The sequence below is a fragment of the Carcharhinus amblyrhynchos genome, chromosome 1 (assembly GCF_965287045.1).
Source record: "Carcharhinus amblyrhynchos chromosome 1, sCarAmb.v2.hapA, whole genome shotgun sequence".
Taxonomy (NCBI): Eukaryota; Metazoa; Chordata; class Chondrichthyes; order Carcharhiniformes; family Carcharhinidae; genus Carcharhinus; species Carcharhinus amblyrhynchos.
This window is the reverse complement of record NC_137324.1, coordinates 15,069,493-15,096,457: the sequence shown is the minus strand read 5'-3', so window position 1 is coordinate 15,096,457 and position 26,965 is coordinate 15,069,493. Positions and strand designations below refer to the sequence as shown.

The 26,965-nt window shown below is 44.5% G+C and overlaps 1 protein-coding gene across 3 annotated transcripts in view; it reads right to left on the bottom strand.

Annotated features, from left to right (window-relative positions):
- Positions 1 to 18,051, bottom strand: part of atrn (attractin) — a 329,788-nt gene extending 311,737 nt beyond the window's left edge. For all 3 annotated transcript variants that reach the window (XM_080194537.1, XM_080194632.1, XM_080194724.1), the window contains exon 1: positions 17,736 to 18,051. In XM_080194537.1, coding sequence (XP_080050663.1) covers positions 17,736 to 18,007 — 272 coding nt within the window. In that variant the 5' untranslated portion in view covers positions 18,008 to 18,051. The remainder of the gene's footprint in view (positions 1 to 17,735) is intronic.
- Positions 18,052 to 26,965: the final 8,914 nt, after the last annotated feature.

Sequence of the window (26,965 nt, the reverse complement as noted above, 5' to 3'; positions counted from 1 at the left end):
GAGACCAACGACGACCTGAAGATCAGAGCCAGAGGCTCCGCAATCACCTCTCTTGCCTCCCAGAGAATCCTAGGGTAAATCCCATCCGGACCAGGGGACTTATCTATTTTCAAACCATCTAGAATATCCAGCACATCCCCCGTATCAACTGCAATACTATCTATTTTACACCCCTGCACCCCAGTGTCCTCCTCAGCTACATTCATGTCCCATTGTGTGAACACCGAAGAGAAATATTGGTTCAACGCCTCTCCAATCTCCTCCGGTTCCACACACAACTTCCCTCTACTGTCTGTAACTGGCCTGTATCTCCTTTCAACCTTGCGCCTCGCATCTTAAACCTGTGTCCCCTACTAATTAACTCTTCCACCCTGGGAAAAAGCTTCTGACTATCCACTCTGTCCATGCCTCTCACAATCTTGTAGACTTCTATCAGGTCACCCCTCAACCTCCGTCGTTCCAGTGAGAACAAACCAAGTTTCTCTAATCTCTCCTCATAGTTAATGCCCTCCATACCAGGTAATATCCTGGTAAATCTTTTCTTACCCTCTCCAAAGCCTCCATGTCCTTCTGGTAGTGTGGCGACCAGAAATGAACACTATATTCCAAGTTGCTGGGCAAGAAGCTCTGTTGGAGAATCAGCTCTGACTCAATGGGCCAAATAGCCTCCTTCTGCACTGTAGGGATTCCACAACAGTCATAAAAAAAACCACCTGGTTCACCCATGCCCTTTAAGGAAGGAAATCATCCGTCCATACCTGATCCAGCCTTCGCGTGATTCCACACCCACATCAATGAGACTCTTAACTGCCCTCTGAAATACCCTAGCAAACCACTCAGCTCAAGAACAATTTAGGATGGGCAGAAAATGCTGAACTTGGCAGCGATGCACACATCCCATGAAAGAATAAATTAAGAATAATCCCAGTTCTAATTGATCATCTGGTTATCATGCAACTGGGCCCCCACTTGTTTTAGACTTCCTCAGCCAGCAAAAACAAACTCTCAGTAGCTGCCCTGTTCCTAACTTTAACAGTCCAATGCGCTCACCTCATTCTTCTAAACTCCAGAGAATATTAACCCAATTTAGTCAGCCTTTCAGCATGGGACAACTCTCCCAGCCTCAGGATCAGTCAAATAAGCCTTTGCTGTATTGCCTTTGACAGATGTATATCCTCCCTCAAGCATGGACACAGACAACTGCACATCTATTTCAAGTGCGGCGTCAACAAGGCCCCACACAACTGCGGTATAACAATTTGTTCTTTACTCCAATACACTCGCAATAAATTTGATTGTCATAAGTATTGGGATAATGTGAAAAGTATTGTTTCTTGCACACTGTACAGATATAAAATACATAGGGGAGAAAGAAAAGATAGGATGCAGAATATAGTGTTGCAGTCACAGTTAGGAAGTAGAGAAAGATCAGCTTAATATATGGTCAGTCCATTCAAAAGTCTGATGGCTGCAAGGAAGAAGCTGTTCTTGAGTCAGACTTTTGCATCTTTTTCCCCAATGGAAGAAGGTGGAAGAGAGTATGCCCGGAGTGCGTGAGGTTCTTGATAATGCTGGCTGCTTTTCCGGAGCAGTAGGAAATGTAGACAGAACTAATGGATAGGAGACTGGTTTGAGCGATGGACTCTTTGTAGTTTCTTGCAGTCTTAGTCTTGGTCAATGCAGGAGGCAAACAGCATTGATTCTCGCTCTGGAAAGGCAATTTCCAAACATTCCAATGGCTACACAGTCCTTGGAAATGGCACAGTCACTTTGGTGAGGTTTCCAATGTTGATATTCCTAGGTGGGTAGAGTAGTGTCTTGTGTAACCCCTTTATAGATGCAAGTGTTTAGAATGGGTCAGTATGTGACCTCAGCATGCCCTGTAAACTATAACACTGATGAAGCAGGATGATGAACAGGGGAGGTAACTGGCCTGTATCCATTATTAACAAGAATTTCTAAGGATGATTGAAACTGGGTAAGCTACCAGCCCAAAAAAAGAGTATGCCAACCGGCTTCGTCCAAACTCTCAGGTTATGGATTCCAGATCTCAATTCTGAAGACAATACAAGAATTGGATGTATATTTTTATAAGTGAATGGCGGCAGCAGCTCAGGTTCAGCATAACAGGCTTCATAAACAGGGGCATAGAGTACAACAGCAAGACTATGTTAAACTTGTATAGACAACTGGAGTACTGTATTCAGTTCTGGGTGCCATACTTTAAGAAAAATGGCAAAGCATTAGAATGAGTGCCGGGTTGAAGAATTTCGGAGAGATTGGAGAATGTAGTTCTGTTTTCCTTGAAAAGAATGTTGAAAGAAGATTTGATTATACAAAATCTACGTCTGGACAAGAGTAAATGGAGGAAGGAGGGAGGAGGACTGTTTCCATTATTGGGAGGATCAAGAACAAGGTAGCAGAGGTTTAAGATTAATTGGCAAAAGAAGAAAAAGGGGATGAGAAAAAACTGGCTCATGCAGCGAGTGGCTAAGGCCATGAATGCCATACAGTGTGGTGCAGGCAGGTTCAATTTATGCATTTAAAAGGGGATCAGACTGTTATCTGAAAAAGAAGAATATGAAGGGTTCTGGGGGAAAAAAAGCAGGAGAATGAGGGAATTGCTCATTGGAGGGCTGGTATAGGCATATTGGACCAAATGGCCTCCTTCTGCACTGTGACAATTCTGTGATTTTTTAACAAATCGTCCCTCATTCTCCTCTGCTGTAAGGAGAACAAGCCCAGCTTTTCCAACCTAAAACTTGTGAATTAAATTTCCCACCACAGGGGACCAGTCTGGCAAATCTCCTCTGCACCCTCTCAAGGACTCCCACATCCTTCCTGGTGAGATGCAAGGAACTGTGGAAGTGCAAAGGGATTTCATGTCCATGAACAGAAATTACTGAAGTCAGTTCAGGAGGCTCAAGAGGAAAAAACAAAAAGGTTGATTAATAATGGGAAATGCCAGAAATCTTAGCAAGTCTGGCAGCATTGGTGGAGTGTGCTAACATCTCAGCTCTGTGAACTTTAATCACAAGAGGTGAATCAGTACCAAAAGCACAGATCCGACATTAATTTTGCTTCTTGCTGTCAGATGCTGTCCAAACCTGAATATTTCCTGCTTTTATTTCAGATTGATAGCACCAGTTTATATAGCAAATGAGCTGCTGGAACACTGGCCTCTCTTTTAAAAGGAGTTAAAATTCAAGTGAGGGAGTGATGATTCAGTTGTGCAAAACCTTGCTCAGACCCCATTTGCGGTACTATGTTCTACCTTATATGTTGAACTTCAGGCAAGACTTGGGGTTGGGTACCACTGTAGATTCATCAAAATGGGACTAATGTTTAAAAGGATAACCTATGAGGACAAATTGCATAACTTGTTTTATGAAACTTCCCTTAGAGAGATAACTATTGAATTTATTTTCAAGGAGTTAAATATAGCTGTCGAGGTGAAGGGGATCAAAGGATATGTGGGGATTCAGGTTCAGGATATTAAGTTGGATGATCAGCCATGATTCAAAGACCAAATTCCTGCTCCTATTTTCTCTGTTTCTATGTAATTTAGTATGACAAAGGAATTCAGTATAGCGTATCCAAATAAACTATTTCCTCTGGTGAGGGAAATCAAGAGCAATGCAGATCCTGGCCATTTAGAAATTAAATCAGGATTTAATCTTTCATGAAAAATGAGTCATGGAAATTTCGAACTCTCAAGAGGTTAGGGCTACTTGGTCAATCAAAATGTCCGAGACTGCAATTTTTTTGGGAAAGGATGGAGGTGTATGGAGTCACCGTACAGGCTAGCTGTGGTTTAATTGATTGGTGAAACCGGTTCAAAAATATACAGCTGCTACTCCATCAGCAGATTATGTCATTATGTAGGTTTGAAAGGAGCAAGCTATAAGAACGTGAGAACTGAGAGTAGGTGTAGACAATTCAGCCCCTCAACCCTGTTCTGCCATTCAATACAATCATGGCTGATCGCATCTCGGTCTCAACTCCACTTTCCTGCCCTTGGTTCTCTATAACCTTTCAACCCATTACTAATTAAAAACCTGTCTATACCCCACTTAAATTTACTCAATGCCCCAGCATCTGCCACACCCCGGGGTAGTGAATTCCACAAATTCAAGACCCTTTGAGAGAAGTCTCTTTTTTAAATCTGCTACCCTTTATCCTAAAACTATGACCTCTTATCCCAGACTGGCCTACAAGAGGAAAACATTCTCTTCACATTTACATTTGTTAATCCCCATTTCAATTTGTACATCTCAATTAAAGCTCCTCTCATTCTTCTGAACTCCAGAAAATATGGGCCTAAAACTGCTCAATCTATCTCTTCATGGGACAAATCCCTCATCTCTGGAATCAATTTAGTGAACCCCCTCTGAACTGCCTCCAAAAGGAGAGGGTGCAGAATGTAGTGTTACAGTCATAGCTAGAGTGTAGAGAAAGATCAACTTAATACAAGGTAGGTCGATTCAAAAGTCTGATAGCAGCAGAGAAGTAGTAGTTCTTGAGTCATTTGGTACATGATCTCAGACCTTTACATCTTTTTCCTGACAGAAGAAGGTAGAAGAGAGTATGTCTGGAATGCATGGGGTCCTTGATCATGCTGGCTCCTTTTCTGAGGCAGGGGGGAGTGTAGACAGAAACAAAGGATGAGGGGCTGATTTGCAAGATGGACTGGGCTTTGTTCAGGACTCTTTTGTAATTTCTTGCGGTCTTGGATAGAACAGGAGCCATATCAAGTTGTGATACCATCAGAAAGAGTGCTTTCTATGGTGCATCTGTAAAAGTTCGAGAGAGTCATAGGGGACATGCTAAATTTCCTTAGCCTCCAGAGAAAACAGAGGTGTTGGTGGGCTTTCTTAACTATAGTGTTGGTGTGGAGGAACCAGGACAGGTTTTTGGTGATGTGGACACCTAGAAACTGCAAGCTCACGACTGTCTCCACTTCTTCCCATTGAAGCAGACAGGGGCATGGCTTCCACTACTTCCTGAAGTCAATGACTATCTCGTTCGCTTTTATTGATATCAAGGGAAAGATTATTGTCGTCACACCAGTTCTCCAGATTCTCTATCACTTTCCTCTATCACTGTCTCATCACTGTTTGAGATCTGACTCACTACGGTGGTGTCATCAGCAAACTTGTAAATTGATCTGGAGGAGTCATAGATGTATGGGGGGTACAGTAAGGGATTGAGGATGCAGCCTTGTGGGGCACCAGTGTTGAGGATGATTGTGGAGGATTTGTTACCAACCCTTACTGATTGTGGTCTGTGGGTTAGGATGTCTAGGATCCAGTCACAGAGGGAGAAGCCAAGCTGGAGGCTTGAAGTTTAGAGATGAGTTTTGTAGGAATAATGGTATGCAAGGTTGAGCGACAGTCAATAAATAGGACTCTGACATGAGTTTGTTATCCAGTGGTTCCAGGGTTGAGTGTAGGGCCAGGGAGATGGCATATCATGTGGACCTACTCCAATGGTGGATCCAGGCAGTCTGGGAGGCCAGAATTGATTTATGCCATGACTAACCTTCCAGTATAAAGGCAGATAATGGTTCCTGCTACGTATACTGTGTCTCATTTAAAATGAGAATCAGTACAAATCTTCCATAAAATTACAAGGAACAGTTCTGTGAAGAATTCAGTATTGAGGTAAAAATATTCAAAAACAAATTATGTCAACAGAGAAACATGTAAAAGGAACTTGACTACTCAAGGGAATAGAATTAATGTCACAAAATGTCTTTCACCAGGTGGATTTCAATGAGGAGATTCCTTAAAGTATCAATGTAGAAAGAACCCTTCAGGAAAAGGAAAAGAAATACCACACTGTGGACTTTTCCCTCAGCAAAATATCTAGATTTAAAATTAATTCTGAACATGATATTTTAACCAGTTTATCTATTGCCATAACCAATCTGTAAATCAATTTAAGACACATTCCTTAGATGTCACAATGACTCATATCGAAGCACAGTGCTCCAATTTCAATGATTCAGTTCATTTAGTACAGTACACCCTCACCCTATATCAACACCTGGAACACAATCCTGTCAGAAGCATTACGCAGTGCGCTGCTACCATTACTTTGTCAGACTTTTTCAACTACAGCTATCAGCACAGACAGCAGAATCACTGTTGCTTCTCTTTTATTAATCCATATTGGTCCATGGAGCCATTTCATTGCTTCTGTAAGTGCCCCACCAAAACCATTAAACTGATTGGCCCATAACTCGCAGGTTATCCTTTTCCCTTTTCTGAGCAAGAGTTTGCAATCCTGAAGAGTCACATGGACTTGAAATGTTAAACATAAGAACATAAGAAATAGGAGCAGGAATAGGCCATCTAGCCCTTCGAGCCTGCCCCACCATTCAATAAGATCATGGCTGATCTGTCGTGGCTCAGTTCCACATTCCCGCCCTCTCCCCATAACCCTTAATCCCCTCGCTTATCAAAAACCCATCAACCCGCGTCTTAAAAATATTTAGTGAGGCAGCCTCCACCACTTCAACGGGCAGAGAATTCCAGAGATTCACCACCCTTTGAGTGAAGAAGTTCCTCCTCAACTCTGTTCTAAACCGCCTCCCCTTTATCTTGAGGCTGTGCCCCCTAGTCCTACTTTCTTTTCTGAGCAGGAAGAGTCTCTCCACCTCTATCCTATCCATCCCATTCATCATCTTATATGTCTCAATGAGATCTCCCCTCATTCTTCTAAACTCTAACGAGTACAAGCCTAGTTTATTTTGCCTCTCCTCATAGCTCAACCCCCTCAACTCCGGCATCAGCCTAGTAAACCTCCTCTGCACTCCCTCCAAGGCCAAAATATCCTTGCGTAAGTGCGGCAACCAAAACTGCACACAGTACTCCAGCTGCGGCCTCACCAATGCCCTATACAGCTGCAGCAAGAGCTCCCTACTTTTATATTCAATCCCCCTCGCTATGAAGGCCAGCATCCCATTCGCCTTCCTGACCACCTGCTGCACCTGCAAGCTGGGTTTTTGCGACTCATGCACAAGGACCCCGAGGTCCCTCTGCATCGTCGCCTGCTGCAGTTTTTCGCCACGTAAGTAATAGTCCTTTCTACCATTATTCCTACCTTAGTGGACCACCTTGCACTTGCCAACATTAAATTCCATTTGCCGGTTCCTGGCCCATTCGCCCAGCCTATCTAGATACTTCTGCAGACTCTCCACACCCTCCGTGCAATTTGCCGTTCCATCAATCTTGGTGTCATCAGCAAATTTCGACACCATACACTTGGTTCCCTCCTCCAGATCATCTATATAAATGGTAAATAGCTGAGGCCCCAGCACCGATCCCTGGGGCACTCCACTAGTCACCAACCGCCAATCCGAATAGTACCCATTGACCCCCACTCTCTGCCAACTTTCGCTTTCTCCAGAGAGACTGACAGACTTGCTGAGATTTTCAACATGTTCTGTTTTTATTTGCAATTCTTCCCCTATGTTACACTCCAAAAGTACTTAATTGGTTATAAAGTGCTCTGAGGTGCCCAGCAGTCATAAAAATATATAAATCACAGATCATAAAACGCTACAGTGCAGAAAGAGGACCTTCAGCCCATCCAGTCTGCACCAACCACAATCCCACTGAGGCCCTACCCCATATCCCTGCACGTTTACCCACTAATCCCTCTAACTCACGCATTCCAGGACACTAAGGGGCAATTTTAGCATGGCCAATCAACCCAACCCACACATGTTTGGACTGTGGGAGGAAAGTGGAGCACTCGGAGGAAACCCACACAGACACGAGGAGAATGTGCAAACTCTACACAGACAGTGATCCGAGCCGGGAATCGAACCCAGGTCCCTGGAGCTGTGAAGCAGCAGTGCTAACGCGCCACCCCTTATACAAATGCAAATCTTTCTTCCAGCTATTGGCAGCACCCCTATATCTAAATGAGGATTAAAAGATTGTGGCCGGCATATCTGCAGTTATATTACTAAATAACCAAGTCCAGTTGACTCACCCACTTAGTACTGCCAACCTTTCTAATACCTTGCCTTCATTTCCTTACAGTAAAAGTGTGGCTCCTGACAACATCATGGCTGTGGTACTGAAAATGTGTGTTCCAGCACTAGCTGATCCCTTAACCAAATTCTTTTGCCCACATCTGCAAAAAGGACAAATCCAATCTGGCCATCTTTCATGGAATACGGGCATAGCTGGCAAGACCAGCATTTGTTGCCAAACCCTAATACTAACTGGTTTGCGAGACCATTTCACAGTATAGTTGAGAGTCAATCATATTGCTGTAGGTTTGAAGTCACATGCAAGTCAAACTGGGTGAAGGAGGCAGATTTCCTTCCCTAAAGGACATTTGTGAACCAGATAGATTTTACAGCAATTGATAATAGTTTTACGATCACTGTTACTGAGGTCAGCTTTCCATTGCAGATTTTTCTAATGAATTGATTTCAAATTTCACCAGCTGGAATGAGATTTGAACCAACACCCCCAAAGCAAAAGCCTGGGCATCCAGATTAACATACCTGCCTCCTAATTACCATCCCATCAGTCATCACAATCATCAGTAAAGAAATGGAGGTGTCATAGTGTTATAAAGCACATAAACAAGAACAACATGCTTTCTAATGTTTAATTTGGATTCCACGAGGGTGAATCAACTACAGGCCTAACAGCAGCTCTGGTCCAAACATGGACAAAAGAGTAAAATTCTAGAGGCAAATTAAGTGACTACACTTGACATCACAGCAGCATTTGATGGAACATAATATCAAGGTACCCTAGCAAAACTGAAGCGAGTAGCAATTCGATAGGAAACTCTCCGTATTTCTGAGGTCATAGCTAGCAGAAAGGAAGTCTTTTCCGTGGTTTCTGGAATTTGTTCTTTAGTTTCCGGGACATGCTTTCTGCCACTTACATTATTGTCCAGTCTGTGTTGACAACTCTGAAAAAGTTCTAAGTTATCTGGTTCCAGCTGAACTCAAAATGCTTCTGCTTTTCAATGTGTCTTTGGTTGCTAAGCAACAGCTTAGGTTTTTTTTAACCCCTATAATTGTTTCTATGCCACAAAACTTTAATTACAATGGAGGCAAAGTTTAAAGTGAAAGTAAAACCTATTGACATGCAGGCACCTTTGTTTAATAAGAGGCCAACTGAACTTGTAACCTTTTCTTAGTACACACATACAGAAACACAAATTAACCTTAAACCTTATTTCTAATATCCATAATACAACTATAACTTCCTTAAACCAACTCTATCTCCTAACAAGTCTCTCAGGGTAGTATCCTGGGCCCAACCATTTTCAGTTGCGTTGCTTCAATATCCTTCCCTCCATCAGTTGTTACAAGTGGGAATATTCTATGATATTTACACATGGACAACATAATTCAAAACCTGTCAGATACTGACGAGGCCCATGCCTGCATGGATAACATACAAGCCTGTGTTTACAAATGAAAAGTACAATTCATGTCACACAAATGCCAGTAATGATCAACTCTAACAAGAGAAAATCGAATCATTGCTCCTTGACATGCAATGACCTTACCAATCTTTGAATCCCCCACCAACATCTTGGATGTTACCAATGAACAGAAACTTAACTTGATCGGCTATAAATACTGCAGCTGCCTCAATACATGTCCATGATCTAGAAGGCGCAAGTCAGAACTGTGCTGCATACACCCCACTTGCCTGAATCACTGCAACTTCAACACTCAACAAGTTCAACATAACGCAGGACAAAGCAGTCTGCAGCACCCTTTTCACGCCATCCACCATTAACAGTGACAGCATCGTGTGTCAACTATAAGATGCACAGCTACAATTCATCAACCCCTTGAACAGCACCTTCCAAACCTCCCAACCACTTAGTAAAGACAAGGACAGCAGGCACAAGGGAATGCCACCACCTGCAAGTTCCTCTCCAAGTCACACACCTTCCTGGCTTGAAACGATACTGCTGTTCTTTCTTTCATTAATCTCCCTGCGTGCTTGCTTATCATAACTTTGGCAACCTATTTTTAAAACCATGAAAGAAATACATGAATAATCTAATATTTTTTCCTATAAAACAGCACAGATCTCAACAAAAAAAAATTGGATTTTAGACTTAAATTTTTTGTCAAGTCACCAAAAGTTTGCATATTTTCTTTATTGTGTTATTCCTTTGGAGTTGGATCTTGAAGTTACAGTCCAGTCTTTGAAGCTGCAATCAAACATTACTGGGACTTTTGGCAAAAAGTGTAAAAGTTTAGGAGGCATTGATTAAAATTATGAAGAGAAGCAATTCAGCTTTCGACCGTTAAAAATCAGACTGATTGATGGGAGTCGCCTTTCAATACAAGCCAAACAAATTCTGTAGATTTAAGTTCAAATTTACTGCCCTTGAATCCAAGCTATCCAGGATCAAATATATAGCTATTGTCTTGTTACCAACCCCACAGCACATTCTTGTAGGAATCATGGTAACCATCTTGCAAATGAACAAAGCAGCCTCAATTTAGCACAACCAATAGGACTTGACACTACTAGGCTGCAGAGCAATTAATGACCTTTTCTGGCCATTACCACAGGGGCCCTATTCACATGAATCATGCTCAACCCCCCCGCCATCTGACACAACCTCCTACCTCCATCTTGGAGTAAACTGCAGCTAACTGCTCCACAAACTTTCCACTCATATTTCTCCTGCATTTCAGGATATTCTCTCGTAAAAATAAAACACAAAATAGAGGTAAATAGAGAGTCAAATAAATCAAAATTCCACGATAAGGGAGTAAAACTTCAAAGAACATAAAAATATACATACACATGTTCTGTAGAGGACTGCTAAATAATTCAGTTAGTCAATTATGAACAATGGCGCATTTATTGTTAGCTTGAGTTTGGCACCAAGCTGTGCCTATCAAGGGCAACAAGCAATATTGGTGTGTGCTGAACTCGCTGAATAATGTACACTACTGAATTGTTTAAAATATTTGTCTGCAAATTTTGCTCCATTTTTTGATTTTTGAAGGTAACAAATGGAAAATGAAGTCTCAAATTTATTGTATATTCATCTGCAACTACTCTCAGACAACCAAACCGTCCCCTTCTGACATACTACAATCAGGCTCATAGAATTCCTACAATGCAGAAGGAGGCCATTCGGCCCATTGTGTTTGTACGGACAGCAATCCCACCTAGGCCCTATCTCATAACCCCACGTATTTACCCTGTTAATCCCCCTATCACTATGGAGCAGTTTAGCATAGCCAATCCAACCTAACCCACACACCTTTGGAATATGGGAGGAAACTGGAGCACCCAGAGGAAACGCATGCAAACAAGTGGAGAACGTGCAAACTCCCCACAGTCAGTGACCCAGAACTTTTGGAGTGCGGGAGGAAACCAGAGCTCCTGGAGGAAACGCACGCACACACAGAGAGAACATGCAAACTCCACAGTCAGTCCTGAATACATAAGGTGCTCAGTAGTATTTTTCAATCCAGAAACAAATTGGCATTTATGTAGTTTGAATAATATCAGAAGATGAACCCGCAAGTTTATCAATTCCAGCTCCTAAAAATTCTTACTGAATGATGACCTTTGACTAAAAAATGCCATCAAGTAAATAATGTTTTCAAAATACTTGAAAGTGCAACACAGTTTCACTTCCCAAAACCTTTTAGGCCACATTCTGAATACTTTCTCTTTGGTTTTGAGATCGCACGTATAATCATGACATCAAGTCCTGAAAATTCAGCCTTTTGTTTAGGCTAAAGATTCCAAATATCCCAGTAGTTTGAATTAGCTAGGCAAAGTAGAGACCTGGTACTTCAATTACATGAATTGGCAGATAGTTGATATTGGACAGACAGTTTGAATCTCCCTTCCTTTTCACATCCTTCCCTAATAAAAAACGCTTGACGACAGCACCAAGACTGTCATGTCACTTCTGTCAAACACTGAAGAGAACGAGTGAATGTCTTTCACAGAGTTGCTAACTGGTGGAGATAACATGCTGTATTTACACATCTGCGGCGTAAAACGGTTATATTCTTGATATATAACATTTAATATTGGCAATTTCAGTTGTAAAGTTTAAAGTTTTAAGTTTTAAAGTTTATTTATTAGTCACAAGTTGGTTTACGTTAACACTGCAATGAAGTTACCGTGAAAATCCCCTGATTGCCACACTCCGGTGTCTGTTCGGGTACACTGAGGGAGAATTTAGCATAGCCAATGCACCCAACCAGCACGTCTTTCGGACTGCAGGAGGAAACTGGAGCACACAGAGGAAACCCACGCAGACTTGGGGAGAATGTGCAGACTCGATACAGAAAGTGATCCAAGTCAGGAATTGAACCTGGGTCACTGGCACTGTGAGGCAGTAGTGCTAACCCCTGTGCCACCCTTGTGTTGGCCCTTTAGAGGATAATGCTAGTGAGGTATTAATGGGGAACACAAATGTGCCACCATGCCACCCACTTCATAATTTACAAAGGCAGCTGGTACCCTCTAGACTACCCCCCAGCAACCTGTGCTTGAATCCACAGGTGATCTACCATCAATGGGACAGCTAAAGGAAGCAATGAAACAACAAAACCTGCAGTGTCAATGGTTCTCCAGCCAAGGTCTTCAAAGCCAGTGAGCTTTTCTCTCACATCAAGACTCCATGCATTTACCCTACAGATTTGAGGGGCGGAAGACTTTTCCTTCCTCAACTTCAGGAATGCAACAACTGTAACTATCTTCAAGAAGGGCAATAAACCATGTTGTGGAAACTATCGAGGTGCCTCCCTCGAAAACCTTAACACGTTCGCCTGAATCATTTTCTTCCCGAGGCTGAGAAAATCCTCCCTGTAAATAAAGTGTCGCTTTAGATCTTCTAGAAGAATCTCTGCTGCCAGAAAAATCAAGAAAATGTTGAGAGCAACACCAGAAACACTTCACTGCATTCGTCAACCTGACCAGAGCATTTGACTGAGACTGTGGATTTTGCTGCAAAAGGTTTAAATGTCCAAGAAACTCCATTACAACTCCGCAACTGTTTCATGCTGATATGATTGCGAGAGATCTGAAACAGATGCCTTCAAAATCAGGAGCAGCGAGTAAGGCTGTGATATTCACATATAATTGACAATTCATCTGACAGAGGTTATTCACCTAAACCGCCCATTGTTTTGAGCTTTCAATACATTCCAGATGGAAAACTTTCACCTCAGTTGCCTCTGTGCCAAAACTAAGCTGACTACACATACAAACATGCCTGACCCGCAGTTTGCAGATGATTAGTGTCTTTGCTCACTCTGCGTCAGATTTTCAAGCTACTCTTGAGCTTTTCAATCCTGCATTCATGAAACTGAACATCACTGAACCATCAACAAGTTCCATCCTATCAACAGACTCACCATGAACTACTCTCCAGAATTAGTTGCATTCTTGGACATACGCATCTCCATCAAGGATGGTGATCTTAGCACTTCACTGTATCGCAAGCCCACAGATAACGTCGTGATGCTCCACTTCTCCAGCTTCCACCCTAAACACATTAAAGAAGCCACCCACTACGGACAAGCCCTCTGTATACACAGGATCTGCTCCAATGAGGAAGAACGCAACAGACACCAACAGATGCTGAAAGACGCCCTCATAAGAACATGATATGGCGCTCGACTCATCGATGGACAGCTCCGACGCATCACAACAAAAAAACTGCACTGACCTCTTCAAAAGACAAACACAAAACACGACCGACAGAGTACCCTGCGTCGTCCAGCACTTCCCTGGAGCATAGGACATACGACTTCTTCTTCAGTGCCTTCAACATGTCATCGATGATGACAAACATCTCGCCAAGGCCATCCCCACTACTAGCCTTCAAACAAACGCGCAACCTATTTGTTGTTCGCAACAAACTACCCAGCCTTCAGGAGAACAGTGACCAAGACACCACACAACCCTGCCACAGTAACCCCTGGAAAACATGCTGGATCATCAACTCGAATGCCATCATCACATGCGAGAACACCATCCACCAGATACACCCATGTTACTCAGCCAACATTGTCTCCCTCATACGCTGCAGGAAAGGATGTACATCAGCAAAACCATGCAGATGCTATGATAATAGATATAACAGATGAATGGACACTGCTCGACAATCGCCAGGTAGCAGTGTTCCCTTCCTGTCAGGGAACACTTCAGCAGTCAAAGACATTCAGCCTCCGATCTTGAGGTAAGCTTTCTCCAAGGTGGCCTTCAAGACACACAACGCAGAATTGCGGAGCAGAAACTGATAGCCAAGTTCCGTACACATTTGGACAGTCTAAACCGGGATCTTGGGTTCATCTCACTCTACGTGTAACCTCCAACATTTGGCCTGAGCTTGCAAAATCCTACTAACTGTTCTACTTAAGACAATCACGCCTCTTTAACCTGTGATTTAAACCTCTCTCCACTCGCATTGTCTGTATTGTAAAGATCTGATTACATAAAGACTCGCATTCCAATCTTGCAATTGAGTCTTTGTCTACATATGCCCTGTTTGTAAACCCAACTTCCACTCACCTGATGAAGGAGCAGCGCTCCAAAAGCTTATGATATCAAATAAACCTGTCAGACTTTAACCTGATGTTGTGAAACTTCTTACTGTGCCCACCCTAGTCCAGTGCCAGCATCTCTGCATCATGGCAATCATTCAAAATGAATTGCATCATGCCTCAAGTCACAAGTTCTTAAATAACGAGCCAGGGCAGTGACAGAAAAGGGAATAAAATCCTGCACTCCAGATCCCATTATATCATGGACATCCTGCTCTATGTGCTCAAAGATCCATGGGTCAAAACTTGCCACGTTCAGTCACAAAACCACCCAGAAACCTGCAGCCGAGTAGACATCAGCCTGAAATCAAGGGTCAGCCAATGGTCCAACTTACGCAAGATGATGAGCACACCACTTAGTTGTTGTGCAAAAGTGAAAAAAGCTCATTTATTTTGAGCACAATCCCAAACTTAAACCAGTATTTTCATTCGTGTCAATATAAACAAACCACATGAAAAATACAAACATCGCAAATACAAGTTCTCACCTCAAATAGTTCCACTACCACCAGGAACAGTCCCATAACAACTGATATCTATAATGCATAATTTTCTGCCCCAGAAGTCTATAGGTGCTGGGGCACTTGGAAGTTTCAAAAACAAATTTAAAAGATTATTGTGCGGCGATAGTATCAAAAGATATGGAGTCTTATACAGATACAAGATGATTCAACTGAATAGCAAAACAGACTCAAGGGGCCTACGCAGCTCCTATAACTGAGCTAAGTTTGTTCTACAACAAGTTTCACATGACACCTGTTCAATAATGTGCATTATTTTACACGAGGGGTTCTCTGTGTAGATACATTATAGATCACAGACTGTTAATCACATTTATATGCAAGACTATTCAGCTCAATAGGCAATGCCTGAATGAGCGGCAAAGGGTATGGCTCCCCAGCCACCAAGAGGCACGCCAAGGGTGAGAAGCAGGTTAAGAAGAGCCGCAAGGAGAGCTACAGCATCTACATCTACAAGGTGCTGAAGCAGGTCCACCCAGACACCAGTATCTCTTGCTCCACCATGAGCGTCATAATTCGTTTGTCAACGACATCTTCAAGCGGATCGCCTCCGAGGCCTCCCGCCTCATCTGCTACAGCAAATGGCAGACCATCTCCTCCCGGGAAATCCGGACCACCATCTACCTCCTGTTGCCCGGTGAGTTGGCAAAACACGCCGTCTCCAAGTGCACCAGCTGCAAATAACAAGTGCCTCTGGACAAAAGGCAGGACTATTAAGTCGGGATTCATTTGTGTTCCAATGATTAGGAACAGAGTGAAACCAGGACCATCAGGCTGTATATTTGCAATGTGCATCCCCAAGTAAATGTTTATAAAAGCAAGTAAAGATTGGCTCCAGTTCTATCCTCCGCCACCTGCCTTTTAAGATTTAATACAGACAACTTATTTCAGAATGCAGAGCTATATAAATTTGTGAGCCAATTTAATGCAGAAAGGCCCAAAAATATTGTCACAACTTCACTCCATTCAGTGACAGTCTAACCACACTGCAACAAGCTCAGGGGACGGTTCCAAGTAGGTTTTCTGCTCAACTTAAGTGTAACCTTAAAACTTGCACAATCCAGCAGTTTGCAGTATTCAAGCAGTTTTGCAAACGGAACATAAAAGACTAATCATATATTTGGAGTTGTGTCATGGTAATTTCACTGGACTAGCAATCCAGAGGTCCAGGCTAATGCTCTGGGACAAGGTTTCAAATCCCGCCATGGCAGCTGGTGGATTTAAATTCAATTAATTGAATAACAGTCTCAGTAATGGTGGCCATGAAACTACCATCAATTGTTGTAAAACCTATCTGGTTCACTAACATCCTTTACAGAAGGAAATCTGTCCTTACGTGATCTGGCCTACATGTGACACCAGACCCACAGCAATGTACTTGGCTCATACTTCTTTCTGAAATGGCACTCAGTTCAGGGTCATTCCAGACGAGCAAACAGATACTACCCTGCCAATAAAGAATTAAAAAGAAATACTTGACTTATCCACGGGTGGCACAGTGGTTAGAACTGATGCCTCACAGTACCAGAGACCCGAGTTCAATTCCAGCCTTGGGTCACTGTCTGTGTGGAGTCTGCACATTCTACCTGTGTCTGCATGGGTTTCCTCTGGGTGCTCCAAAGATGTGTGGTTGCCATGGTAAACTGACCCTAGTGTCTGGGGAAATTGGCAGGGTACATGCGGGGGGTTCGAGGATCTGGGTGGGACTGTGGTCAGTGCAGACTCTATGGACTGAATAGACCCCTTCTGCACTGTGGGATTCTAGGAAGACAGATGTATCGGCAGGAAGCCGATATTGTTAGCACAATAGTCAACTAAACAAATCCCAGCATTCATCAACTGCCCCAACTTTTGTCACAGGCACGTGGATCATTAAATTGTAATTGACAAATTCAGAAAATAATCAAAAGCAATGGAATTGTGACCATTATATCAGGAAGACACACCGGGGGTGGGGAAGGTGGGGGACGACACACCAGGGGTGTGGGGCGGGGGCAGGGTGGGGGACGACACACCGGGGGTGGGGGGAGTGGGGGAAATGACACACCGGGGTGGGGGGGGGGGGAGAGAGAGAGAGATCGGGGTGGGGGGGGGAGAGAGAGATCGGGGTGGGGGGGGGGAGAGAGAGATCGGGGTGGGGGGGGGAGAGAGAGATCGGGGTGGGGGGGGGAGAGAGAGATCGGGGTGGGGGGGGAGAGAGAGATCGGGGTGGGGGGGGGAGAGAGAGATCGGGGTGGGGGGGGGGAGAGAGAGATCGGGGTGGGGGGGGGGAGAGAGAGATCGGGGTGGGGGGGAGAGAGAGAGATCGGGGTGGGGGGGGAGAGAGAGATGGGGTGGGGGGGGAGAGAGAGATCGGGGTGGGGGGGAGAGAGAGAGATCGGGGTGGGGGGGGAGAGAGAGATCGGGGTGGGGGGGGAGAGAGAGAGATCGGGGTGGGGGGGCAGAGAGAGAGATCGGGGTGGGGGGGGAGAGAGAGAGATCGGGGTGGGGGGGGGAGAGAGAGATCGGGGCGGGGGGGGCAGCTGGTGATGGGAAGCTGGGGGATGAGGAGATGGGTGGTGGGGTTGATTGGTATGAGGCGAGCTCTTGATGCGGAGCCCGGCTCCATGACCCTCTTTACTCACTTGAACCTGCCTCCGCAATGCTGACACAGGTCCCCGACCCAGCCGGCCTGACACACACACTGTCCGCCCGATGCACTGCAGTTCCCGTGGACACACCGCTTCTCACACTCCTTGCCCTGGGCTCCGGGCCAGCTGCACACAGACACACACAGCGCCAGCAAGAGGCCCCACTTCAGGAAACTGCCAGAAGCCTCCGCAGCCCTCGCCACTCGGAGCCGCGGCCTAACCCCAGGCCGGAGCCGGGACCCGTTCCGTCGCGCCTCCGCCGCCATGTTCTCAACTTTGTGTCGGATCCGCAGCCTGTCCCCGAGAGGGAGAGCACAGGCACTGCGCCTGCGCACCTACTCTGTTCACTTGGCATGCGCGCTACCACTGATTGGCACGCCCACTTCCTTCACCCTGCTTAATGAGCATGCGCACTTTTCCCGATCAACGGGCATGCGCGCTTTCCCCATTCAACGAGCCTGCGCTTTTTCCCAGTTCAATTGGCATGCGCGCTCTCCTCGTTCAATGGGCATGCGCGCTCTTCCCGTTCAATGGGCATGCGCGTTCTCCTCGTCCAATGGGCATGAGCATTCTCCCTATTCAATGGGCATGCGTGTTTGTTCCTGCTTGCTTCCCACGGTCGGGACGGAAGTTTGCGCATGTGTGAACCTCAGAGAGATGGATACAGTTTGGAAGGAGGAGGTGGTTTTAGAGTGAGATTTTTTCTGTTCAGGCACACCACCTATTTATGTATTAAATATTTATTGATGAGAATGCTCATTCAATTTATACATCCTCCATCGTAACATCCAGCTGTTTCTTACGTGTCTGACCAATTTACTGGAGTTCTATGAGGATGTGTCTAGGGCGGTGGATAGAGGAGAGCCGGTGGATGTGGTCTTTCTGGATTTTCAGAAGGCGTTTGATAAGGTACCTCACAAGAGGTTACTGCAGAAGGTCAGAGGACATGGAGTTGGGGGTAGGGTGTTAGCGTGGATAGAGGATTGGTTGTCAAATAGGAGGCAGAGAGTGGGGGTCAATGGGTGCTATTCGGATTGGCGGTTGGTGACTAGTGGGGTGCCCCAGGGGTCGGTGCTGGGGCCTCAGCTATTTACCATTTATATAGATGATCTGGAGGAGGGAACCGAGTGTAGGGTGTCGAAATTTGCTGATGACACCAAGATTGGGGGAAAGGCAAATTGTGCGGAGGGTGTGGAGAGTCTGCAGAAGGATCTAGATAGGCTGGGCGAATGGGCCAGGAAATGGCAAATGGAATTTAATGTTGGCAAGTGTGAGGTGGTCCACTTTGGTAGGAAGAATGGTAGGAAGGACTATTACTTACGTGGCGAAAAACTGCAGCAGGCGACGGTGCAGAGGGACCTCGGGGTCCTTGTGCATGAGTCGCAAAAACCCAGCCTGCAGGTGCAGCAGGTGGTCAGGAAGGCGAATGGGATGCTGGCCTTCATAGCGAGGGGGATTGAATATAAAAGTAGGGAGGTCTTGCTGCAGCTGTATAGGGCATTGGTGAGGCCGCAGCTGGAGTACTGTGTGCAGTTTTGGGCGCCGCACCTGCGCAAGGATATTTTGGCCTTGGAGGGAGTGCAGAGGAGGTTTACTAGGCTGATACCGGAGTTGAGGGGGTTGAGCTATGAGGAGAGGCTGAATAAACTAGGCTTGTACTCGTTAGAGTTTAGAAGAATGAGGGGAGATCTCATTGAGACATATAAGATGATGAATGGGATGGATAGGATAGAGGTGGAAAGACTCTTCCCGCTCAAAAAAGACAGTAGGACTAGGGGGCACAGCCTCAAGATAAAGGGGGGGCAGTTCAGAACGGAGTTGAGGAGGAACTTCTTCACTCAAAGGGTGGTGAATCTCTGGAATTCTCTGCCCGTTGAAGTGGTGGAGGCTGCCTCGCTAAATATTTTTAAGAAGCGGGTTGATGGGTTTTTGATAAGAGAGGGGATTAAGGGTTATGGGGAGAGGGCGGGAAAGTGGAACTGAGCCACGACAGATCAGCCATGATCTTATTGAATGGCGGGGCAGGCTCGAAGGGCCAGATGGCCTACTCCTGCTCCTATTTCTTATGTTCTTATGTTATGTTCTTATTATTCCAGGGGGCACAGTCTCAGAATAAAGGGACGCCAGGAGGAATTTCTTCTCTCAGAGGGTTGTGGGTCTTAGCTGTGTGGGGGGGCTGAGGGTGGGAGCGAAGAGTCTTTGTGTATATTTAAGGCTGAGATAGATCAGTAAGGGAATCAAGGATTACGGGGAAGGGACAGGAAGGTGCATTTGACGAATCTCCAATCAGCCATGTTCCAATTGAACAGTAGAGCAGGCATGAGGGGCCGCATGGCCTACTTCTGTTTGTATATCTTATGGTTTTACAGTACAGATGGAAGCTATTCATCCAATCATGCCTGTGCTAGCTCATTGAAAGTGGATCCTAATTAGTCCCACTTCCGTGTTCTTTCCAGCCCTGCAAATGCACTATTTTTCATGCATATCCAAAAGTTACATTTAAATTTGCTTTCAACATCAGGCAGTGTTGTTCAAATTGCCCTGTAAAAAAATTCTACCTTCCAACCCACCTGTTCTTTTTGCTAATGATTTTACATCTTTATCCTCATATCAGGAGAAAGTTACTATGTAGAATGCTATCCAAACCCTGAACAATTTTGAACACATGGAATTGCCAAATAATTTGATCTGTCCTAACGAGAAAAATCCCGGCTTCTATTCGTATGATTTATTATTGTCACATCTATTAACTTATACTGATTAAGAGAAGGAGGCAGCAGATGGGAAATTATAGGCTGGTTAGCCTGACTTCAGTCATTGGCAAAATTTTAGAGTCCATTATTAAAGATGAGATCGCAGAGTACTTGGAAGTGCATGATAAAATAGGACTGAGTCAGCACAGCTTTGTCGAGGAGGGGTCATACAGTCAGAGAATCATAGAGGTATACAGCATGGAAACATGCCTCTGGTCAGCCAATGGTCCAATGTGCCCATGCCACCCTTTTTTTAAACCCCTAAGCTAATCCCAATTGCTTGCATTTGGCCCATATCCCTCTATACCCATCGTACCCATATAACTATGAAAATGCTTTTTAAAAGGCAAAATTGTGCCCGCCTCTACCACTACCTCTGGCAGCTTGTTCCAGACACTCACCACACTCCGTGTGAAAAAATTGCCCCTCTGGACACTTTTGAATCTCTCCCCTCTCACTTAAACCTATGCCCTCTAGTTTTAGACTCCCCTACCTTTGGGAAAAGATAGTGACTCTAGCTGATCTGTGTCCCTCATTATTTTGTAGACTCAATAAGATCACCCCTCAGCCCTCCTATGCTCCAGAGAAAAAAGTTCCAATCTTCTCCTTATAACTGAATCCATCAAGTCCCAGTGGCATCCTAGTAAATCTTTTCTGCACTCTTTCTAGTTTAATAATATCCTTTCTATAATAAGGTGGCCAGAATTGCATACAGTATTCCAAGTGTGGCCTTACCAATGTCTTGTACAATTTCCTGTATTCAATGTTCTGACCGATGAAACCAAGCATGCCGAATGCCTTCTTCACCATTTTATCCATCTGTGACTCCATTTTCAAGGAACTACAAACATGTACCCCTAGATCTCTTGGTTCTGTAACTCTCCCCAGTGTCCTCCCATTAACTGAGTAAGTCCTACCCTGGTTCAATCTACCAAAATGCATCACCTCACATTTGTCTAAATTAAACTCCATCTGCCATTTGTCAACCCACTGGCCCAATTGATCAAGATCCTGTTGCAATTGGAGATAACTTTCTCCACTATCCACTCGTCTTGATGTCATCTGCAAACTGACAAACCATGCCTCCTTTATTCTTCTATATCCTCTTATAGGAGGTAACAAAGAAGTTAGATAAAGATTATCTAATGGACGTGATTTATTTAGATTTTGAGAAGGCCTTTGACAAGGTGTCGCACAGGAGACTGTTAAATAAGTTAAGTGCCCATGGTTAAGGGTAAGATCCTGGCATGGATAGAGGATTGGCTGACTGGCAGAAGGCAGAGATTGGGGTAAAAGAGGTCTTTTTCAGGATGGCAGCTGGTGACCAGTGGGATCCCTCAGGGGTCGGTGCTGGGACCACAACTTTTTACACTGTACATTAACAATTTGGAAGAAGGAACTGAAGGCACTGTTGCTAAATTTGCAAATGATACAAAGTTATGTAGAGCAACAGGTAGTATTGAGGAAGCAGAGGAGCTGCAGAGGGATTTGAACAGGTTAGGAAAGTGGGCAAAGAAGTGGCAGATGGAATACAGTGTGGAAAAGTGTGAGGTTATGCACTTTGGAAGGAGAAATGGAGGTATAGACTAAATGGGAAAATGCTCAGGAAATCAGAAACACAAAGGGACTTGGGAGTCATTGTTCAAGATTCTCTTAAGGTTAACATGCAGGTTCAGTCGGCAGTTAGGAAGGCAAATGCAATGTTAGCATTCATGTCGAGAGGGCTAGAATACAAAAGCAGGGATGTACTTCTGAGGCTGTATAAGGCTCTAGTCAGACCCCATTTGGAGTACGTGACAGTTTTGACCCCCATATCTAAGTGAGGATGTGCTGGCCTTGGAAATAGTCCAGAGAAGGTTCACAAGAATGATCCCTGGAATGAAGAGCTCGTTGTATGAGGAACGGCTGAGGACTCTGGTTCTGTACTCGTTGAAGTTTAGAAGCATGAGGGAGATCTTATTGAGACTACAGGATACTGTGAGCCCTGGATAGACTGAAAGTGGAGAGGATGTTTCCACTAGTAGGAAAAACTAGAACCAGAGGGCACAACCTCAGGCTAAAGGGACAATTCTTTAAAACAGAGATGAGGAGGAATTTCTTCAGCCAGAGAGTGGTGAACCTGTGAACTCCTTGCTGCAGAAGGCTGTGGAGGCCAATTCATTGATAGTCCTTAAGACAGAGATAGATAGGTTCTTGATTAATAAAGGGATCAGGGGTTATGGGAAAAGGCAAGAGAATGGGGATGAGAAAAATATTAGCTATGTTTGAATAGAAGAGCAGACTTGATGGGCCAAGTGGCCTAATTCTGCTCCTATATCTTATGGTCTTATACAGTGGAAAGTATTATTTCTTGCATGCTATACAGACAAAGCATACTGTTCATAGGGAAGGAAATGAGAGAGTGCAGAATAAAAGCAAATTACAGCGGATGCTGGAAACTGAAACCAAAAGAGAAAATGCTGGAAAATCTCAGCAGGTCTGGAAGCATTTGTAAGGAGAGAAAAGAGCTGATATTTTGAGTCCAGATGACCCTTTGTCAAAGCTAAAAGGCATAAAAAGTAGGAGATATTTATATTTCAGGGAGAGGAAATGAAAGATGAGTCATAGCCACAGAAACCAGGGGAAAAGACTGGTAATGGCAGTCCACAGAGAGAATAAAGTGTGTGAATGGCCAAACAGTAGAGAAGCTGTAAGCTGTGACAGGTGGAGATGTTGAGGGAGGGGGGAGAAATGGACAGAATGTCGAAAAGGGGATGAAGAAGGAAAGAGTGGGGGGTGGAAGAAAAATGAAGAAAGACATAAAGAAATAGAAGGTAGAGAACAGTAAAAAATTAAATAAAATAGAATGAAAACAGAGGGGTCGAGGTGGGGTAGAGCAAATCATCTGAAGTTGTTGAACTTGAGACCGGAAGGCTGTAAAGTGCCTAGTCGGAAGATGAGATGCTGTTTGTCCAGTTTGTGTTGAGCTTCAATGGAACATTGCAGAAGGTCAAAACAGACATGTGCACATGGGAGCAGGATCGTGTGTTAAAATGGCAAGCAACCAGAAGGTCAGGGTTCTGATTGTGCACAGACTGAAGGTGCTCAGTAAAGCGATCACCTAGTGTACGCTTGGTCTCTCCGATAAAGAGGAGGCTACATTGGGAGTAGCGAATGCAATACACCAAATTGAGTGCGGAATGTAGTGTTACAGTCATAGTTAGGGTGTAGGGAAAGATAAAGCATTGTGAGAGAGTTTAAAAGACTTAGAATGAAGTTTTAGAAGCACAGAATTAGAGTAAGAGATAGAATTAGAAGGGCACAGTTTGCAAGAAGTCGCTTTGCTCCAGCGCCATACACGACTGAAGTGGAGTTGAATTAGAAAATCAACAATAATTTAACTTAATAAGTCTCACAACACCAGGTTAAAGTCCAATAGGTTTAATTTGATAGCACAAGCTTTTGGAGCACTGCCCCTTCATGAGGTGATTTGGTGCATAAACAGCACATATACAGACACAAACTCAATTGCAAGATAATGGTTGGAACACAAGTCTTAACAGACAATCAAGTCTTTACAGGTATTGACAATGTGAGTGCAGAGAGGGTTCAGTAGAGATTAAAGAGGTGCGAATTGTCTCAAGCCAGGATAGTTAGTGAGATTTTGCAAGCCCAAGCAAGTCATGGGAGTTACAGACAGTATGACCTGAATTCAAGATACCAGTTAAGGCTGTCCTCATGTGCACGGAACTTGGCTGTCAATTTCTGCTCGGCAATTCTGTGTTGCCGTGTATCATAAAGATCGCCTGGGAGAACGCTTAACCAAAGATCAGAGGCTGAATGCCCTTGATTGCTGAAGTGTTACCCGACAGGAAGGGAACACTCCTGCCTGGTGATTGTCGAGCAGTGTCCTTTCATCCGTTGTCGTAGTGTATGTATGGTCTCCCAATGTACCATGCCTCGGGACATCCTTTCCTGCAGCATATCAGGTAGGCAACATTGGCCGAGTTGCAAGAGTATGTACCGTGTACCCGATGGATGGTGGACTCCCGTGAGACGATGGCATCCGTGTCACTGATCCGGCAGGTCTTGCAGAGGTTGCTGTGGCAGAGTTATGTGGTGGTGTGATCACTGTTCTCCTGAAGATTGGGTAGTTTGCTGCGAACAATGGTCTGTTTGAGTCTGCTTGGTTGTTTAAAGGCAAGTAGTAGGGGTTTGGGGATGACCTTGGCGAGATGGTCATCTTCATCAATGACATGTTGAAGGCTCTGGAGAAGATGTCATTAGCTTCTCCACTCTGAGGAAGTACTGGACGATAAAGAGTACTCTGTCCACCGTGTCCTGTGTTTGTCTTCTAAGGAGGTTGGTGTGGTTTTTCGCTGTGGCACGTCGGAACTGTCTAACTAACTGAATGGTGGAGCAGGCTCAGGGATCTTCTGGCCTAATCCTGTTCCTGTTTCTCATGCTCTGTTAAATCCTTTCTGCATCTTCACTAAGACTTTGCCATAATTACTAAAGTGAGGTGGCAGTACGTATATGTACAATCAAGATTGCAATGATCCTGTGACTTTCAACATTGTTTCTAGACCCCATGAATCATGGCAGCAGATCAAACATGGGCAAAAAAAACCTTCCTTTTGATTACCACTGACTGCTCTCTCTTCTTCGACAATTTGTTTTATTTATTCATTGGCACCCCTGAATACGCAGCATTTTTAGTGCCCATCCTTAATTGCCCTAGAGAAGATGGTGGTGAGCTGCCGAACTGTGAACCAATGCAGTTCACATGTGCCTCCTGGAGCCAATGCAGTACGCGTGGTGTTTATACACCCACAAAGCTGTTAGTGTGGGAGCTCCAGGATTCTGACCCTGCGACAGTAAAGGAATTGCAATATATTTCTAAGTCAGAATGGTGAATGACTTGGAGGGGAACTTGCAGATGATCAAGTTCCATTGAATCTGCTGCCCGTGTCATTTAAGATGGTAGCGATTGTGGGTTTGGAAGATGCTGCCTAAGGAGTTTTGGTGATTTTGTGCAATGCACCTTTTAGATGGTACATATGACTGCCAGTGTTTCAGTGGTGGAAGGAGTGAATGTTTGTGGATGGGGTGCCAATCAAGCAGTTGCCTTGTCCTGGATGCTGTTCAAATTGTTTAGTGTTGCTGGAGCTGCACCCATCCAGGCAAACTGATCACACTCCTGACTTGTGCCTTGTAGATGGTGGACAGGCTTTGGGGAGTCAAGAGCTGAGCTACTCACCACAGGATTCCAAGCATCTGACAGCTCTTGTAGCCACAGCATTCGCAACTATCTTCAGATGAGTGGATGATCCAGCTCGGCCTTCTCCAAAAGTCCCCAGCATCACAGATGCCAGTCTTAAATAACTCGGTTCACTCCACGTGATATCAAGGAACAGCTGAAGGAAGTGGGTACTGCAAAAACTTTAGTCCCGAACAATATTCTGGCAGTAGTACTGAAGACTTGTGCTCCAGAACTTGTTGCTCCCCTAGCCAAGTTCTTCCAGTACAGTTACAACACTGGCATCAACCCAACAAAATGGAAAATTGCCCAGGTATGTCCTGTACACAAAAAGTAGGACAAATTCCACCCTGTCAATTACTGCCCCATCAATATTTACATGATCATCAGTGAAGTGATGGAAGGGATCATCAACAGATCTTATTATAGCCTTGGATGGACAAAAGCACTGATTTCCAGAGTGGACGTGAGAGTGACTGCCCTTAACCCCAAGGCAATATTTTACTGAATCTGGCATTAAGGACCCTTTGCAAAATTGAAATGAATGTGAACTAAGAAGAAAACTTGGCACTAACCAGGTGGAGGTCAATCATCTCAGCTCCCGGAAATCATTGCAAGAGTTCCTCAAGATAATGGCCTATCACCGACCTTCCTTCCATCAGAAGAGCAGAAGTGGGGTTGTTGACTGATGATGTTACAATGTTCAGCAACATTCAGCACTCCAGGTTACTAGTCTGTTTCTAGAAGCGTTTAGCTTGATCTACACCATTCCACATCAAGTGTGGCTGACCAACAGTCTATTCCAATCTTACCAACAGTCATTTTGAAGCATTTACAGGTTGGCACACTCAACCTGTTTGACCACATTATGATCACACACTTCCTTTGGCCGTCAAGTCCTGGGGTGGGACTCAGTCCCAGACCTTCTGATTCAGAAGGCAGGGATGCTGCCCACTGCCACAAGACCTCAGCATAAGTCCTTCCTTTGAAATAAATGCATCAAATTCCCTTGGTTTATTTCTCACATTCCATGCATTGTATTTAACCCTTTTTTGCTTTTTTATAACACCCTTCTCTCTCTCTCTCTATCTTTAGCCTTTAGCCTGAAAAATCCCATCAAACTGATTTCTTTTTATAACAAGTCCCTTTCATTTTATTCTGCAGTTCCACATTCCTATTGACGATTTGATGTCATAGAAACAGAGAAACTAGAAGCAGGAGTAGGCTCTTCA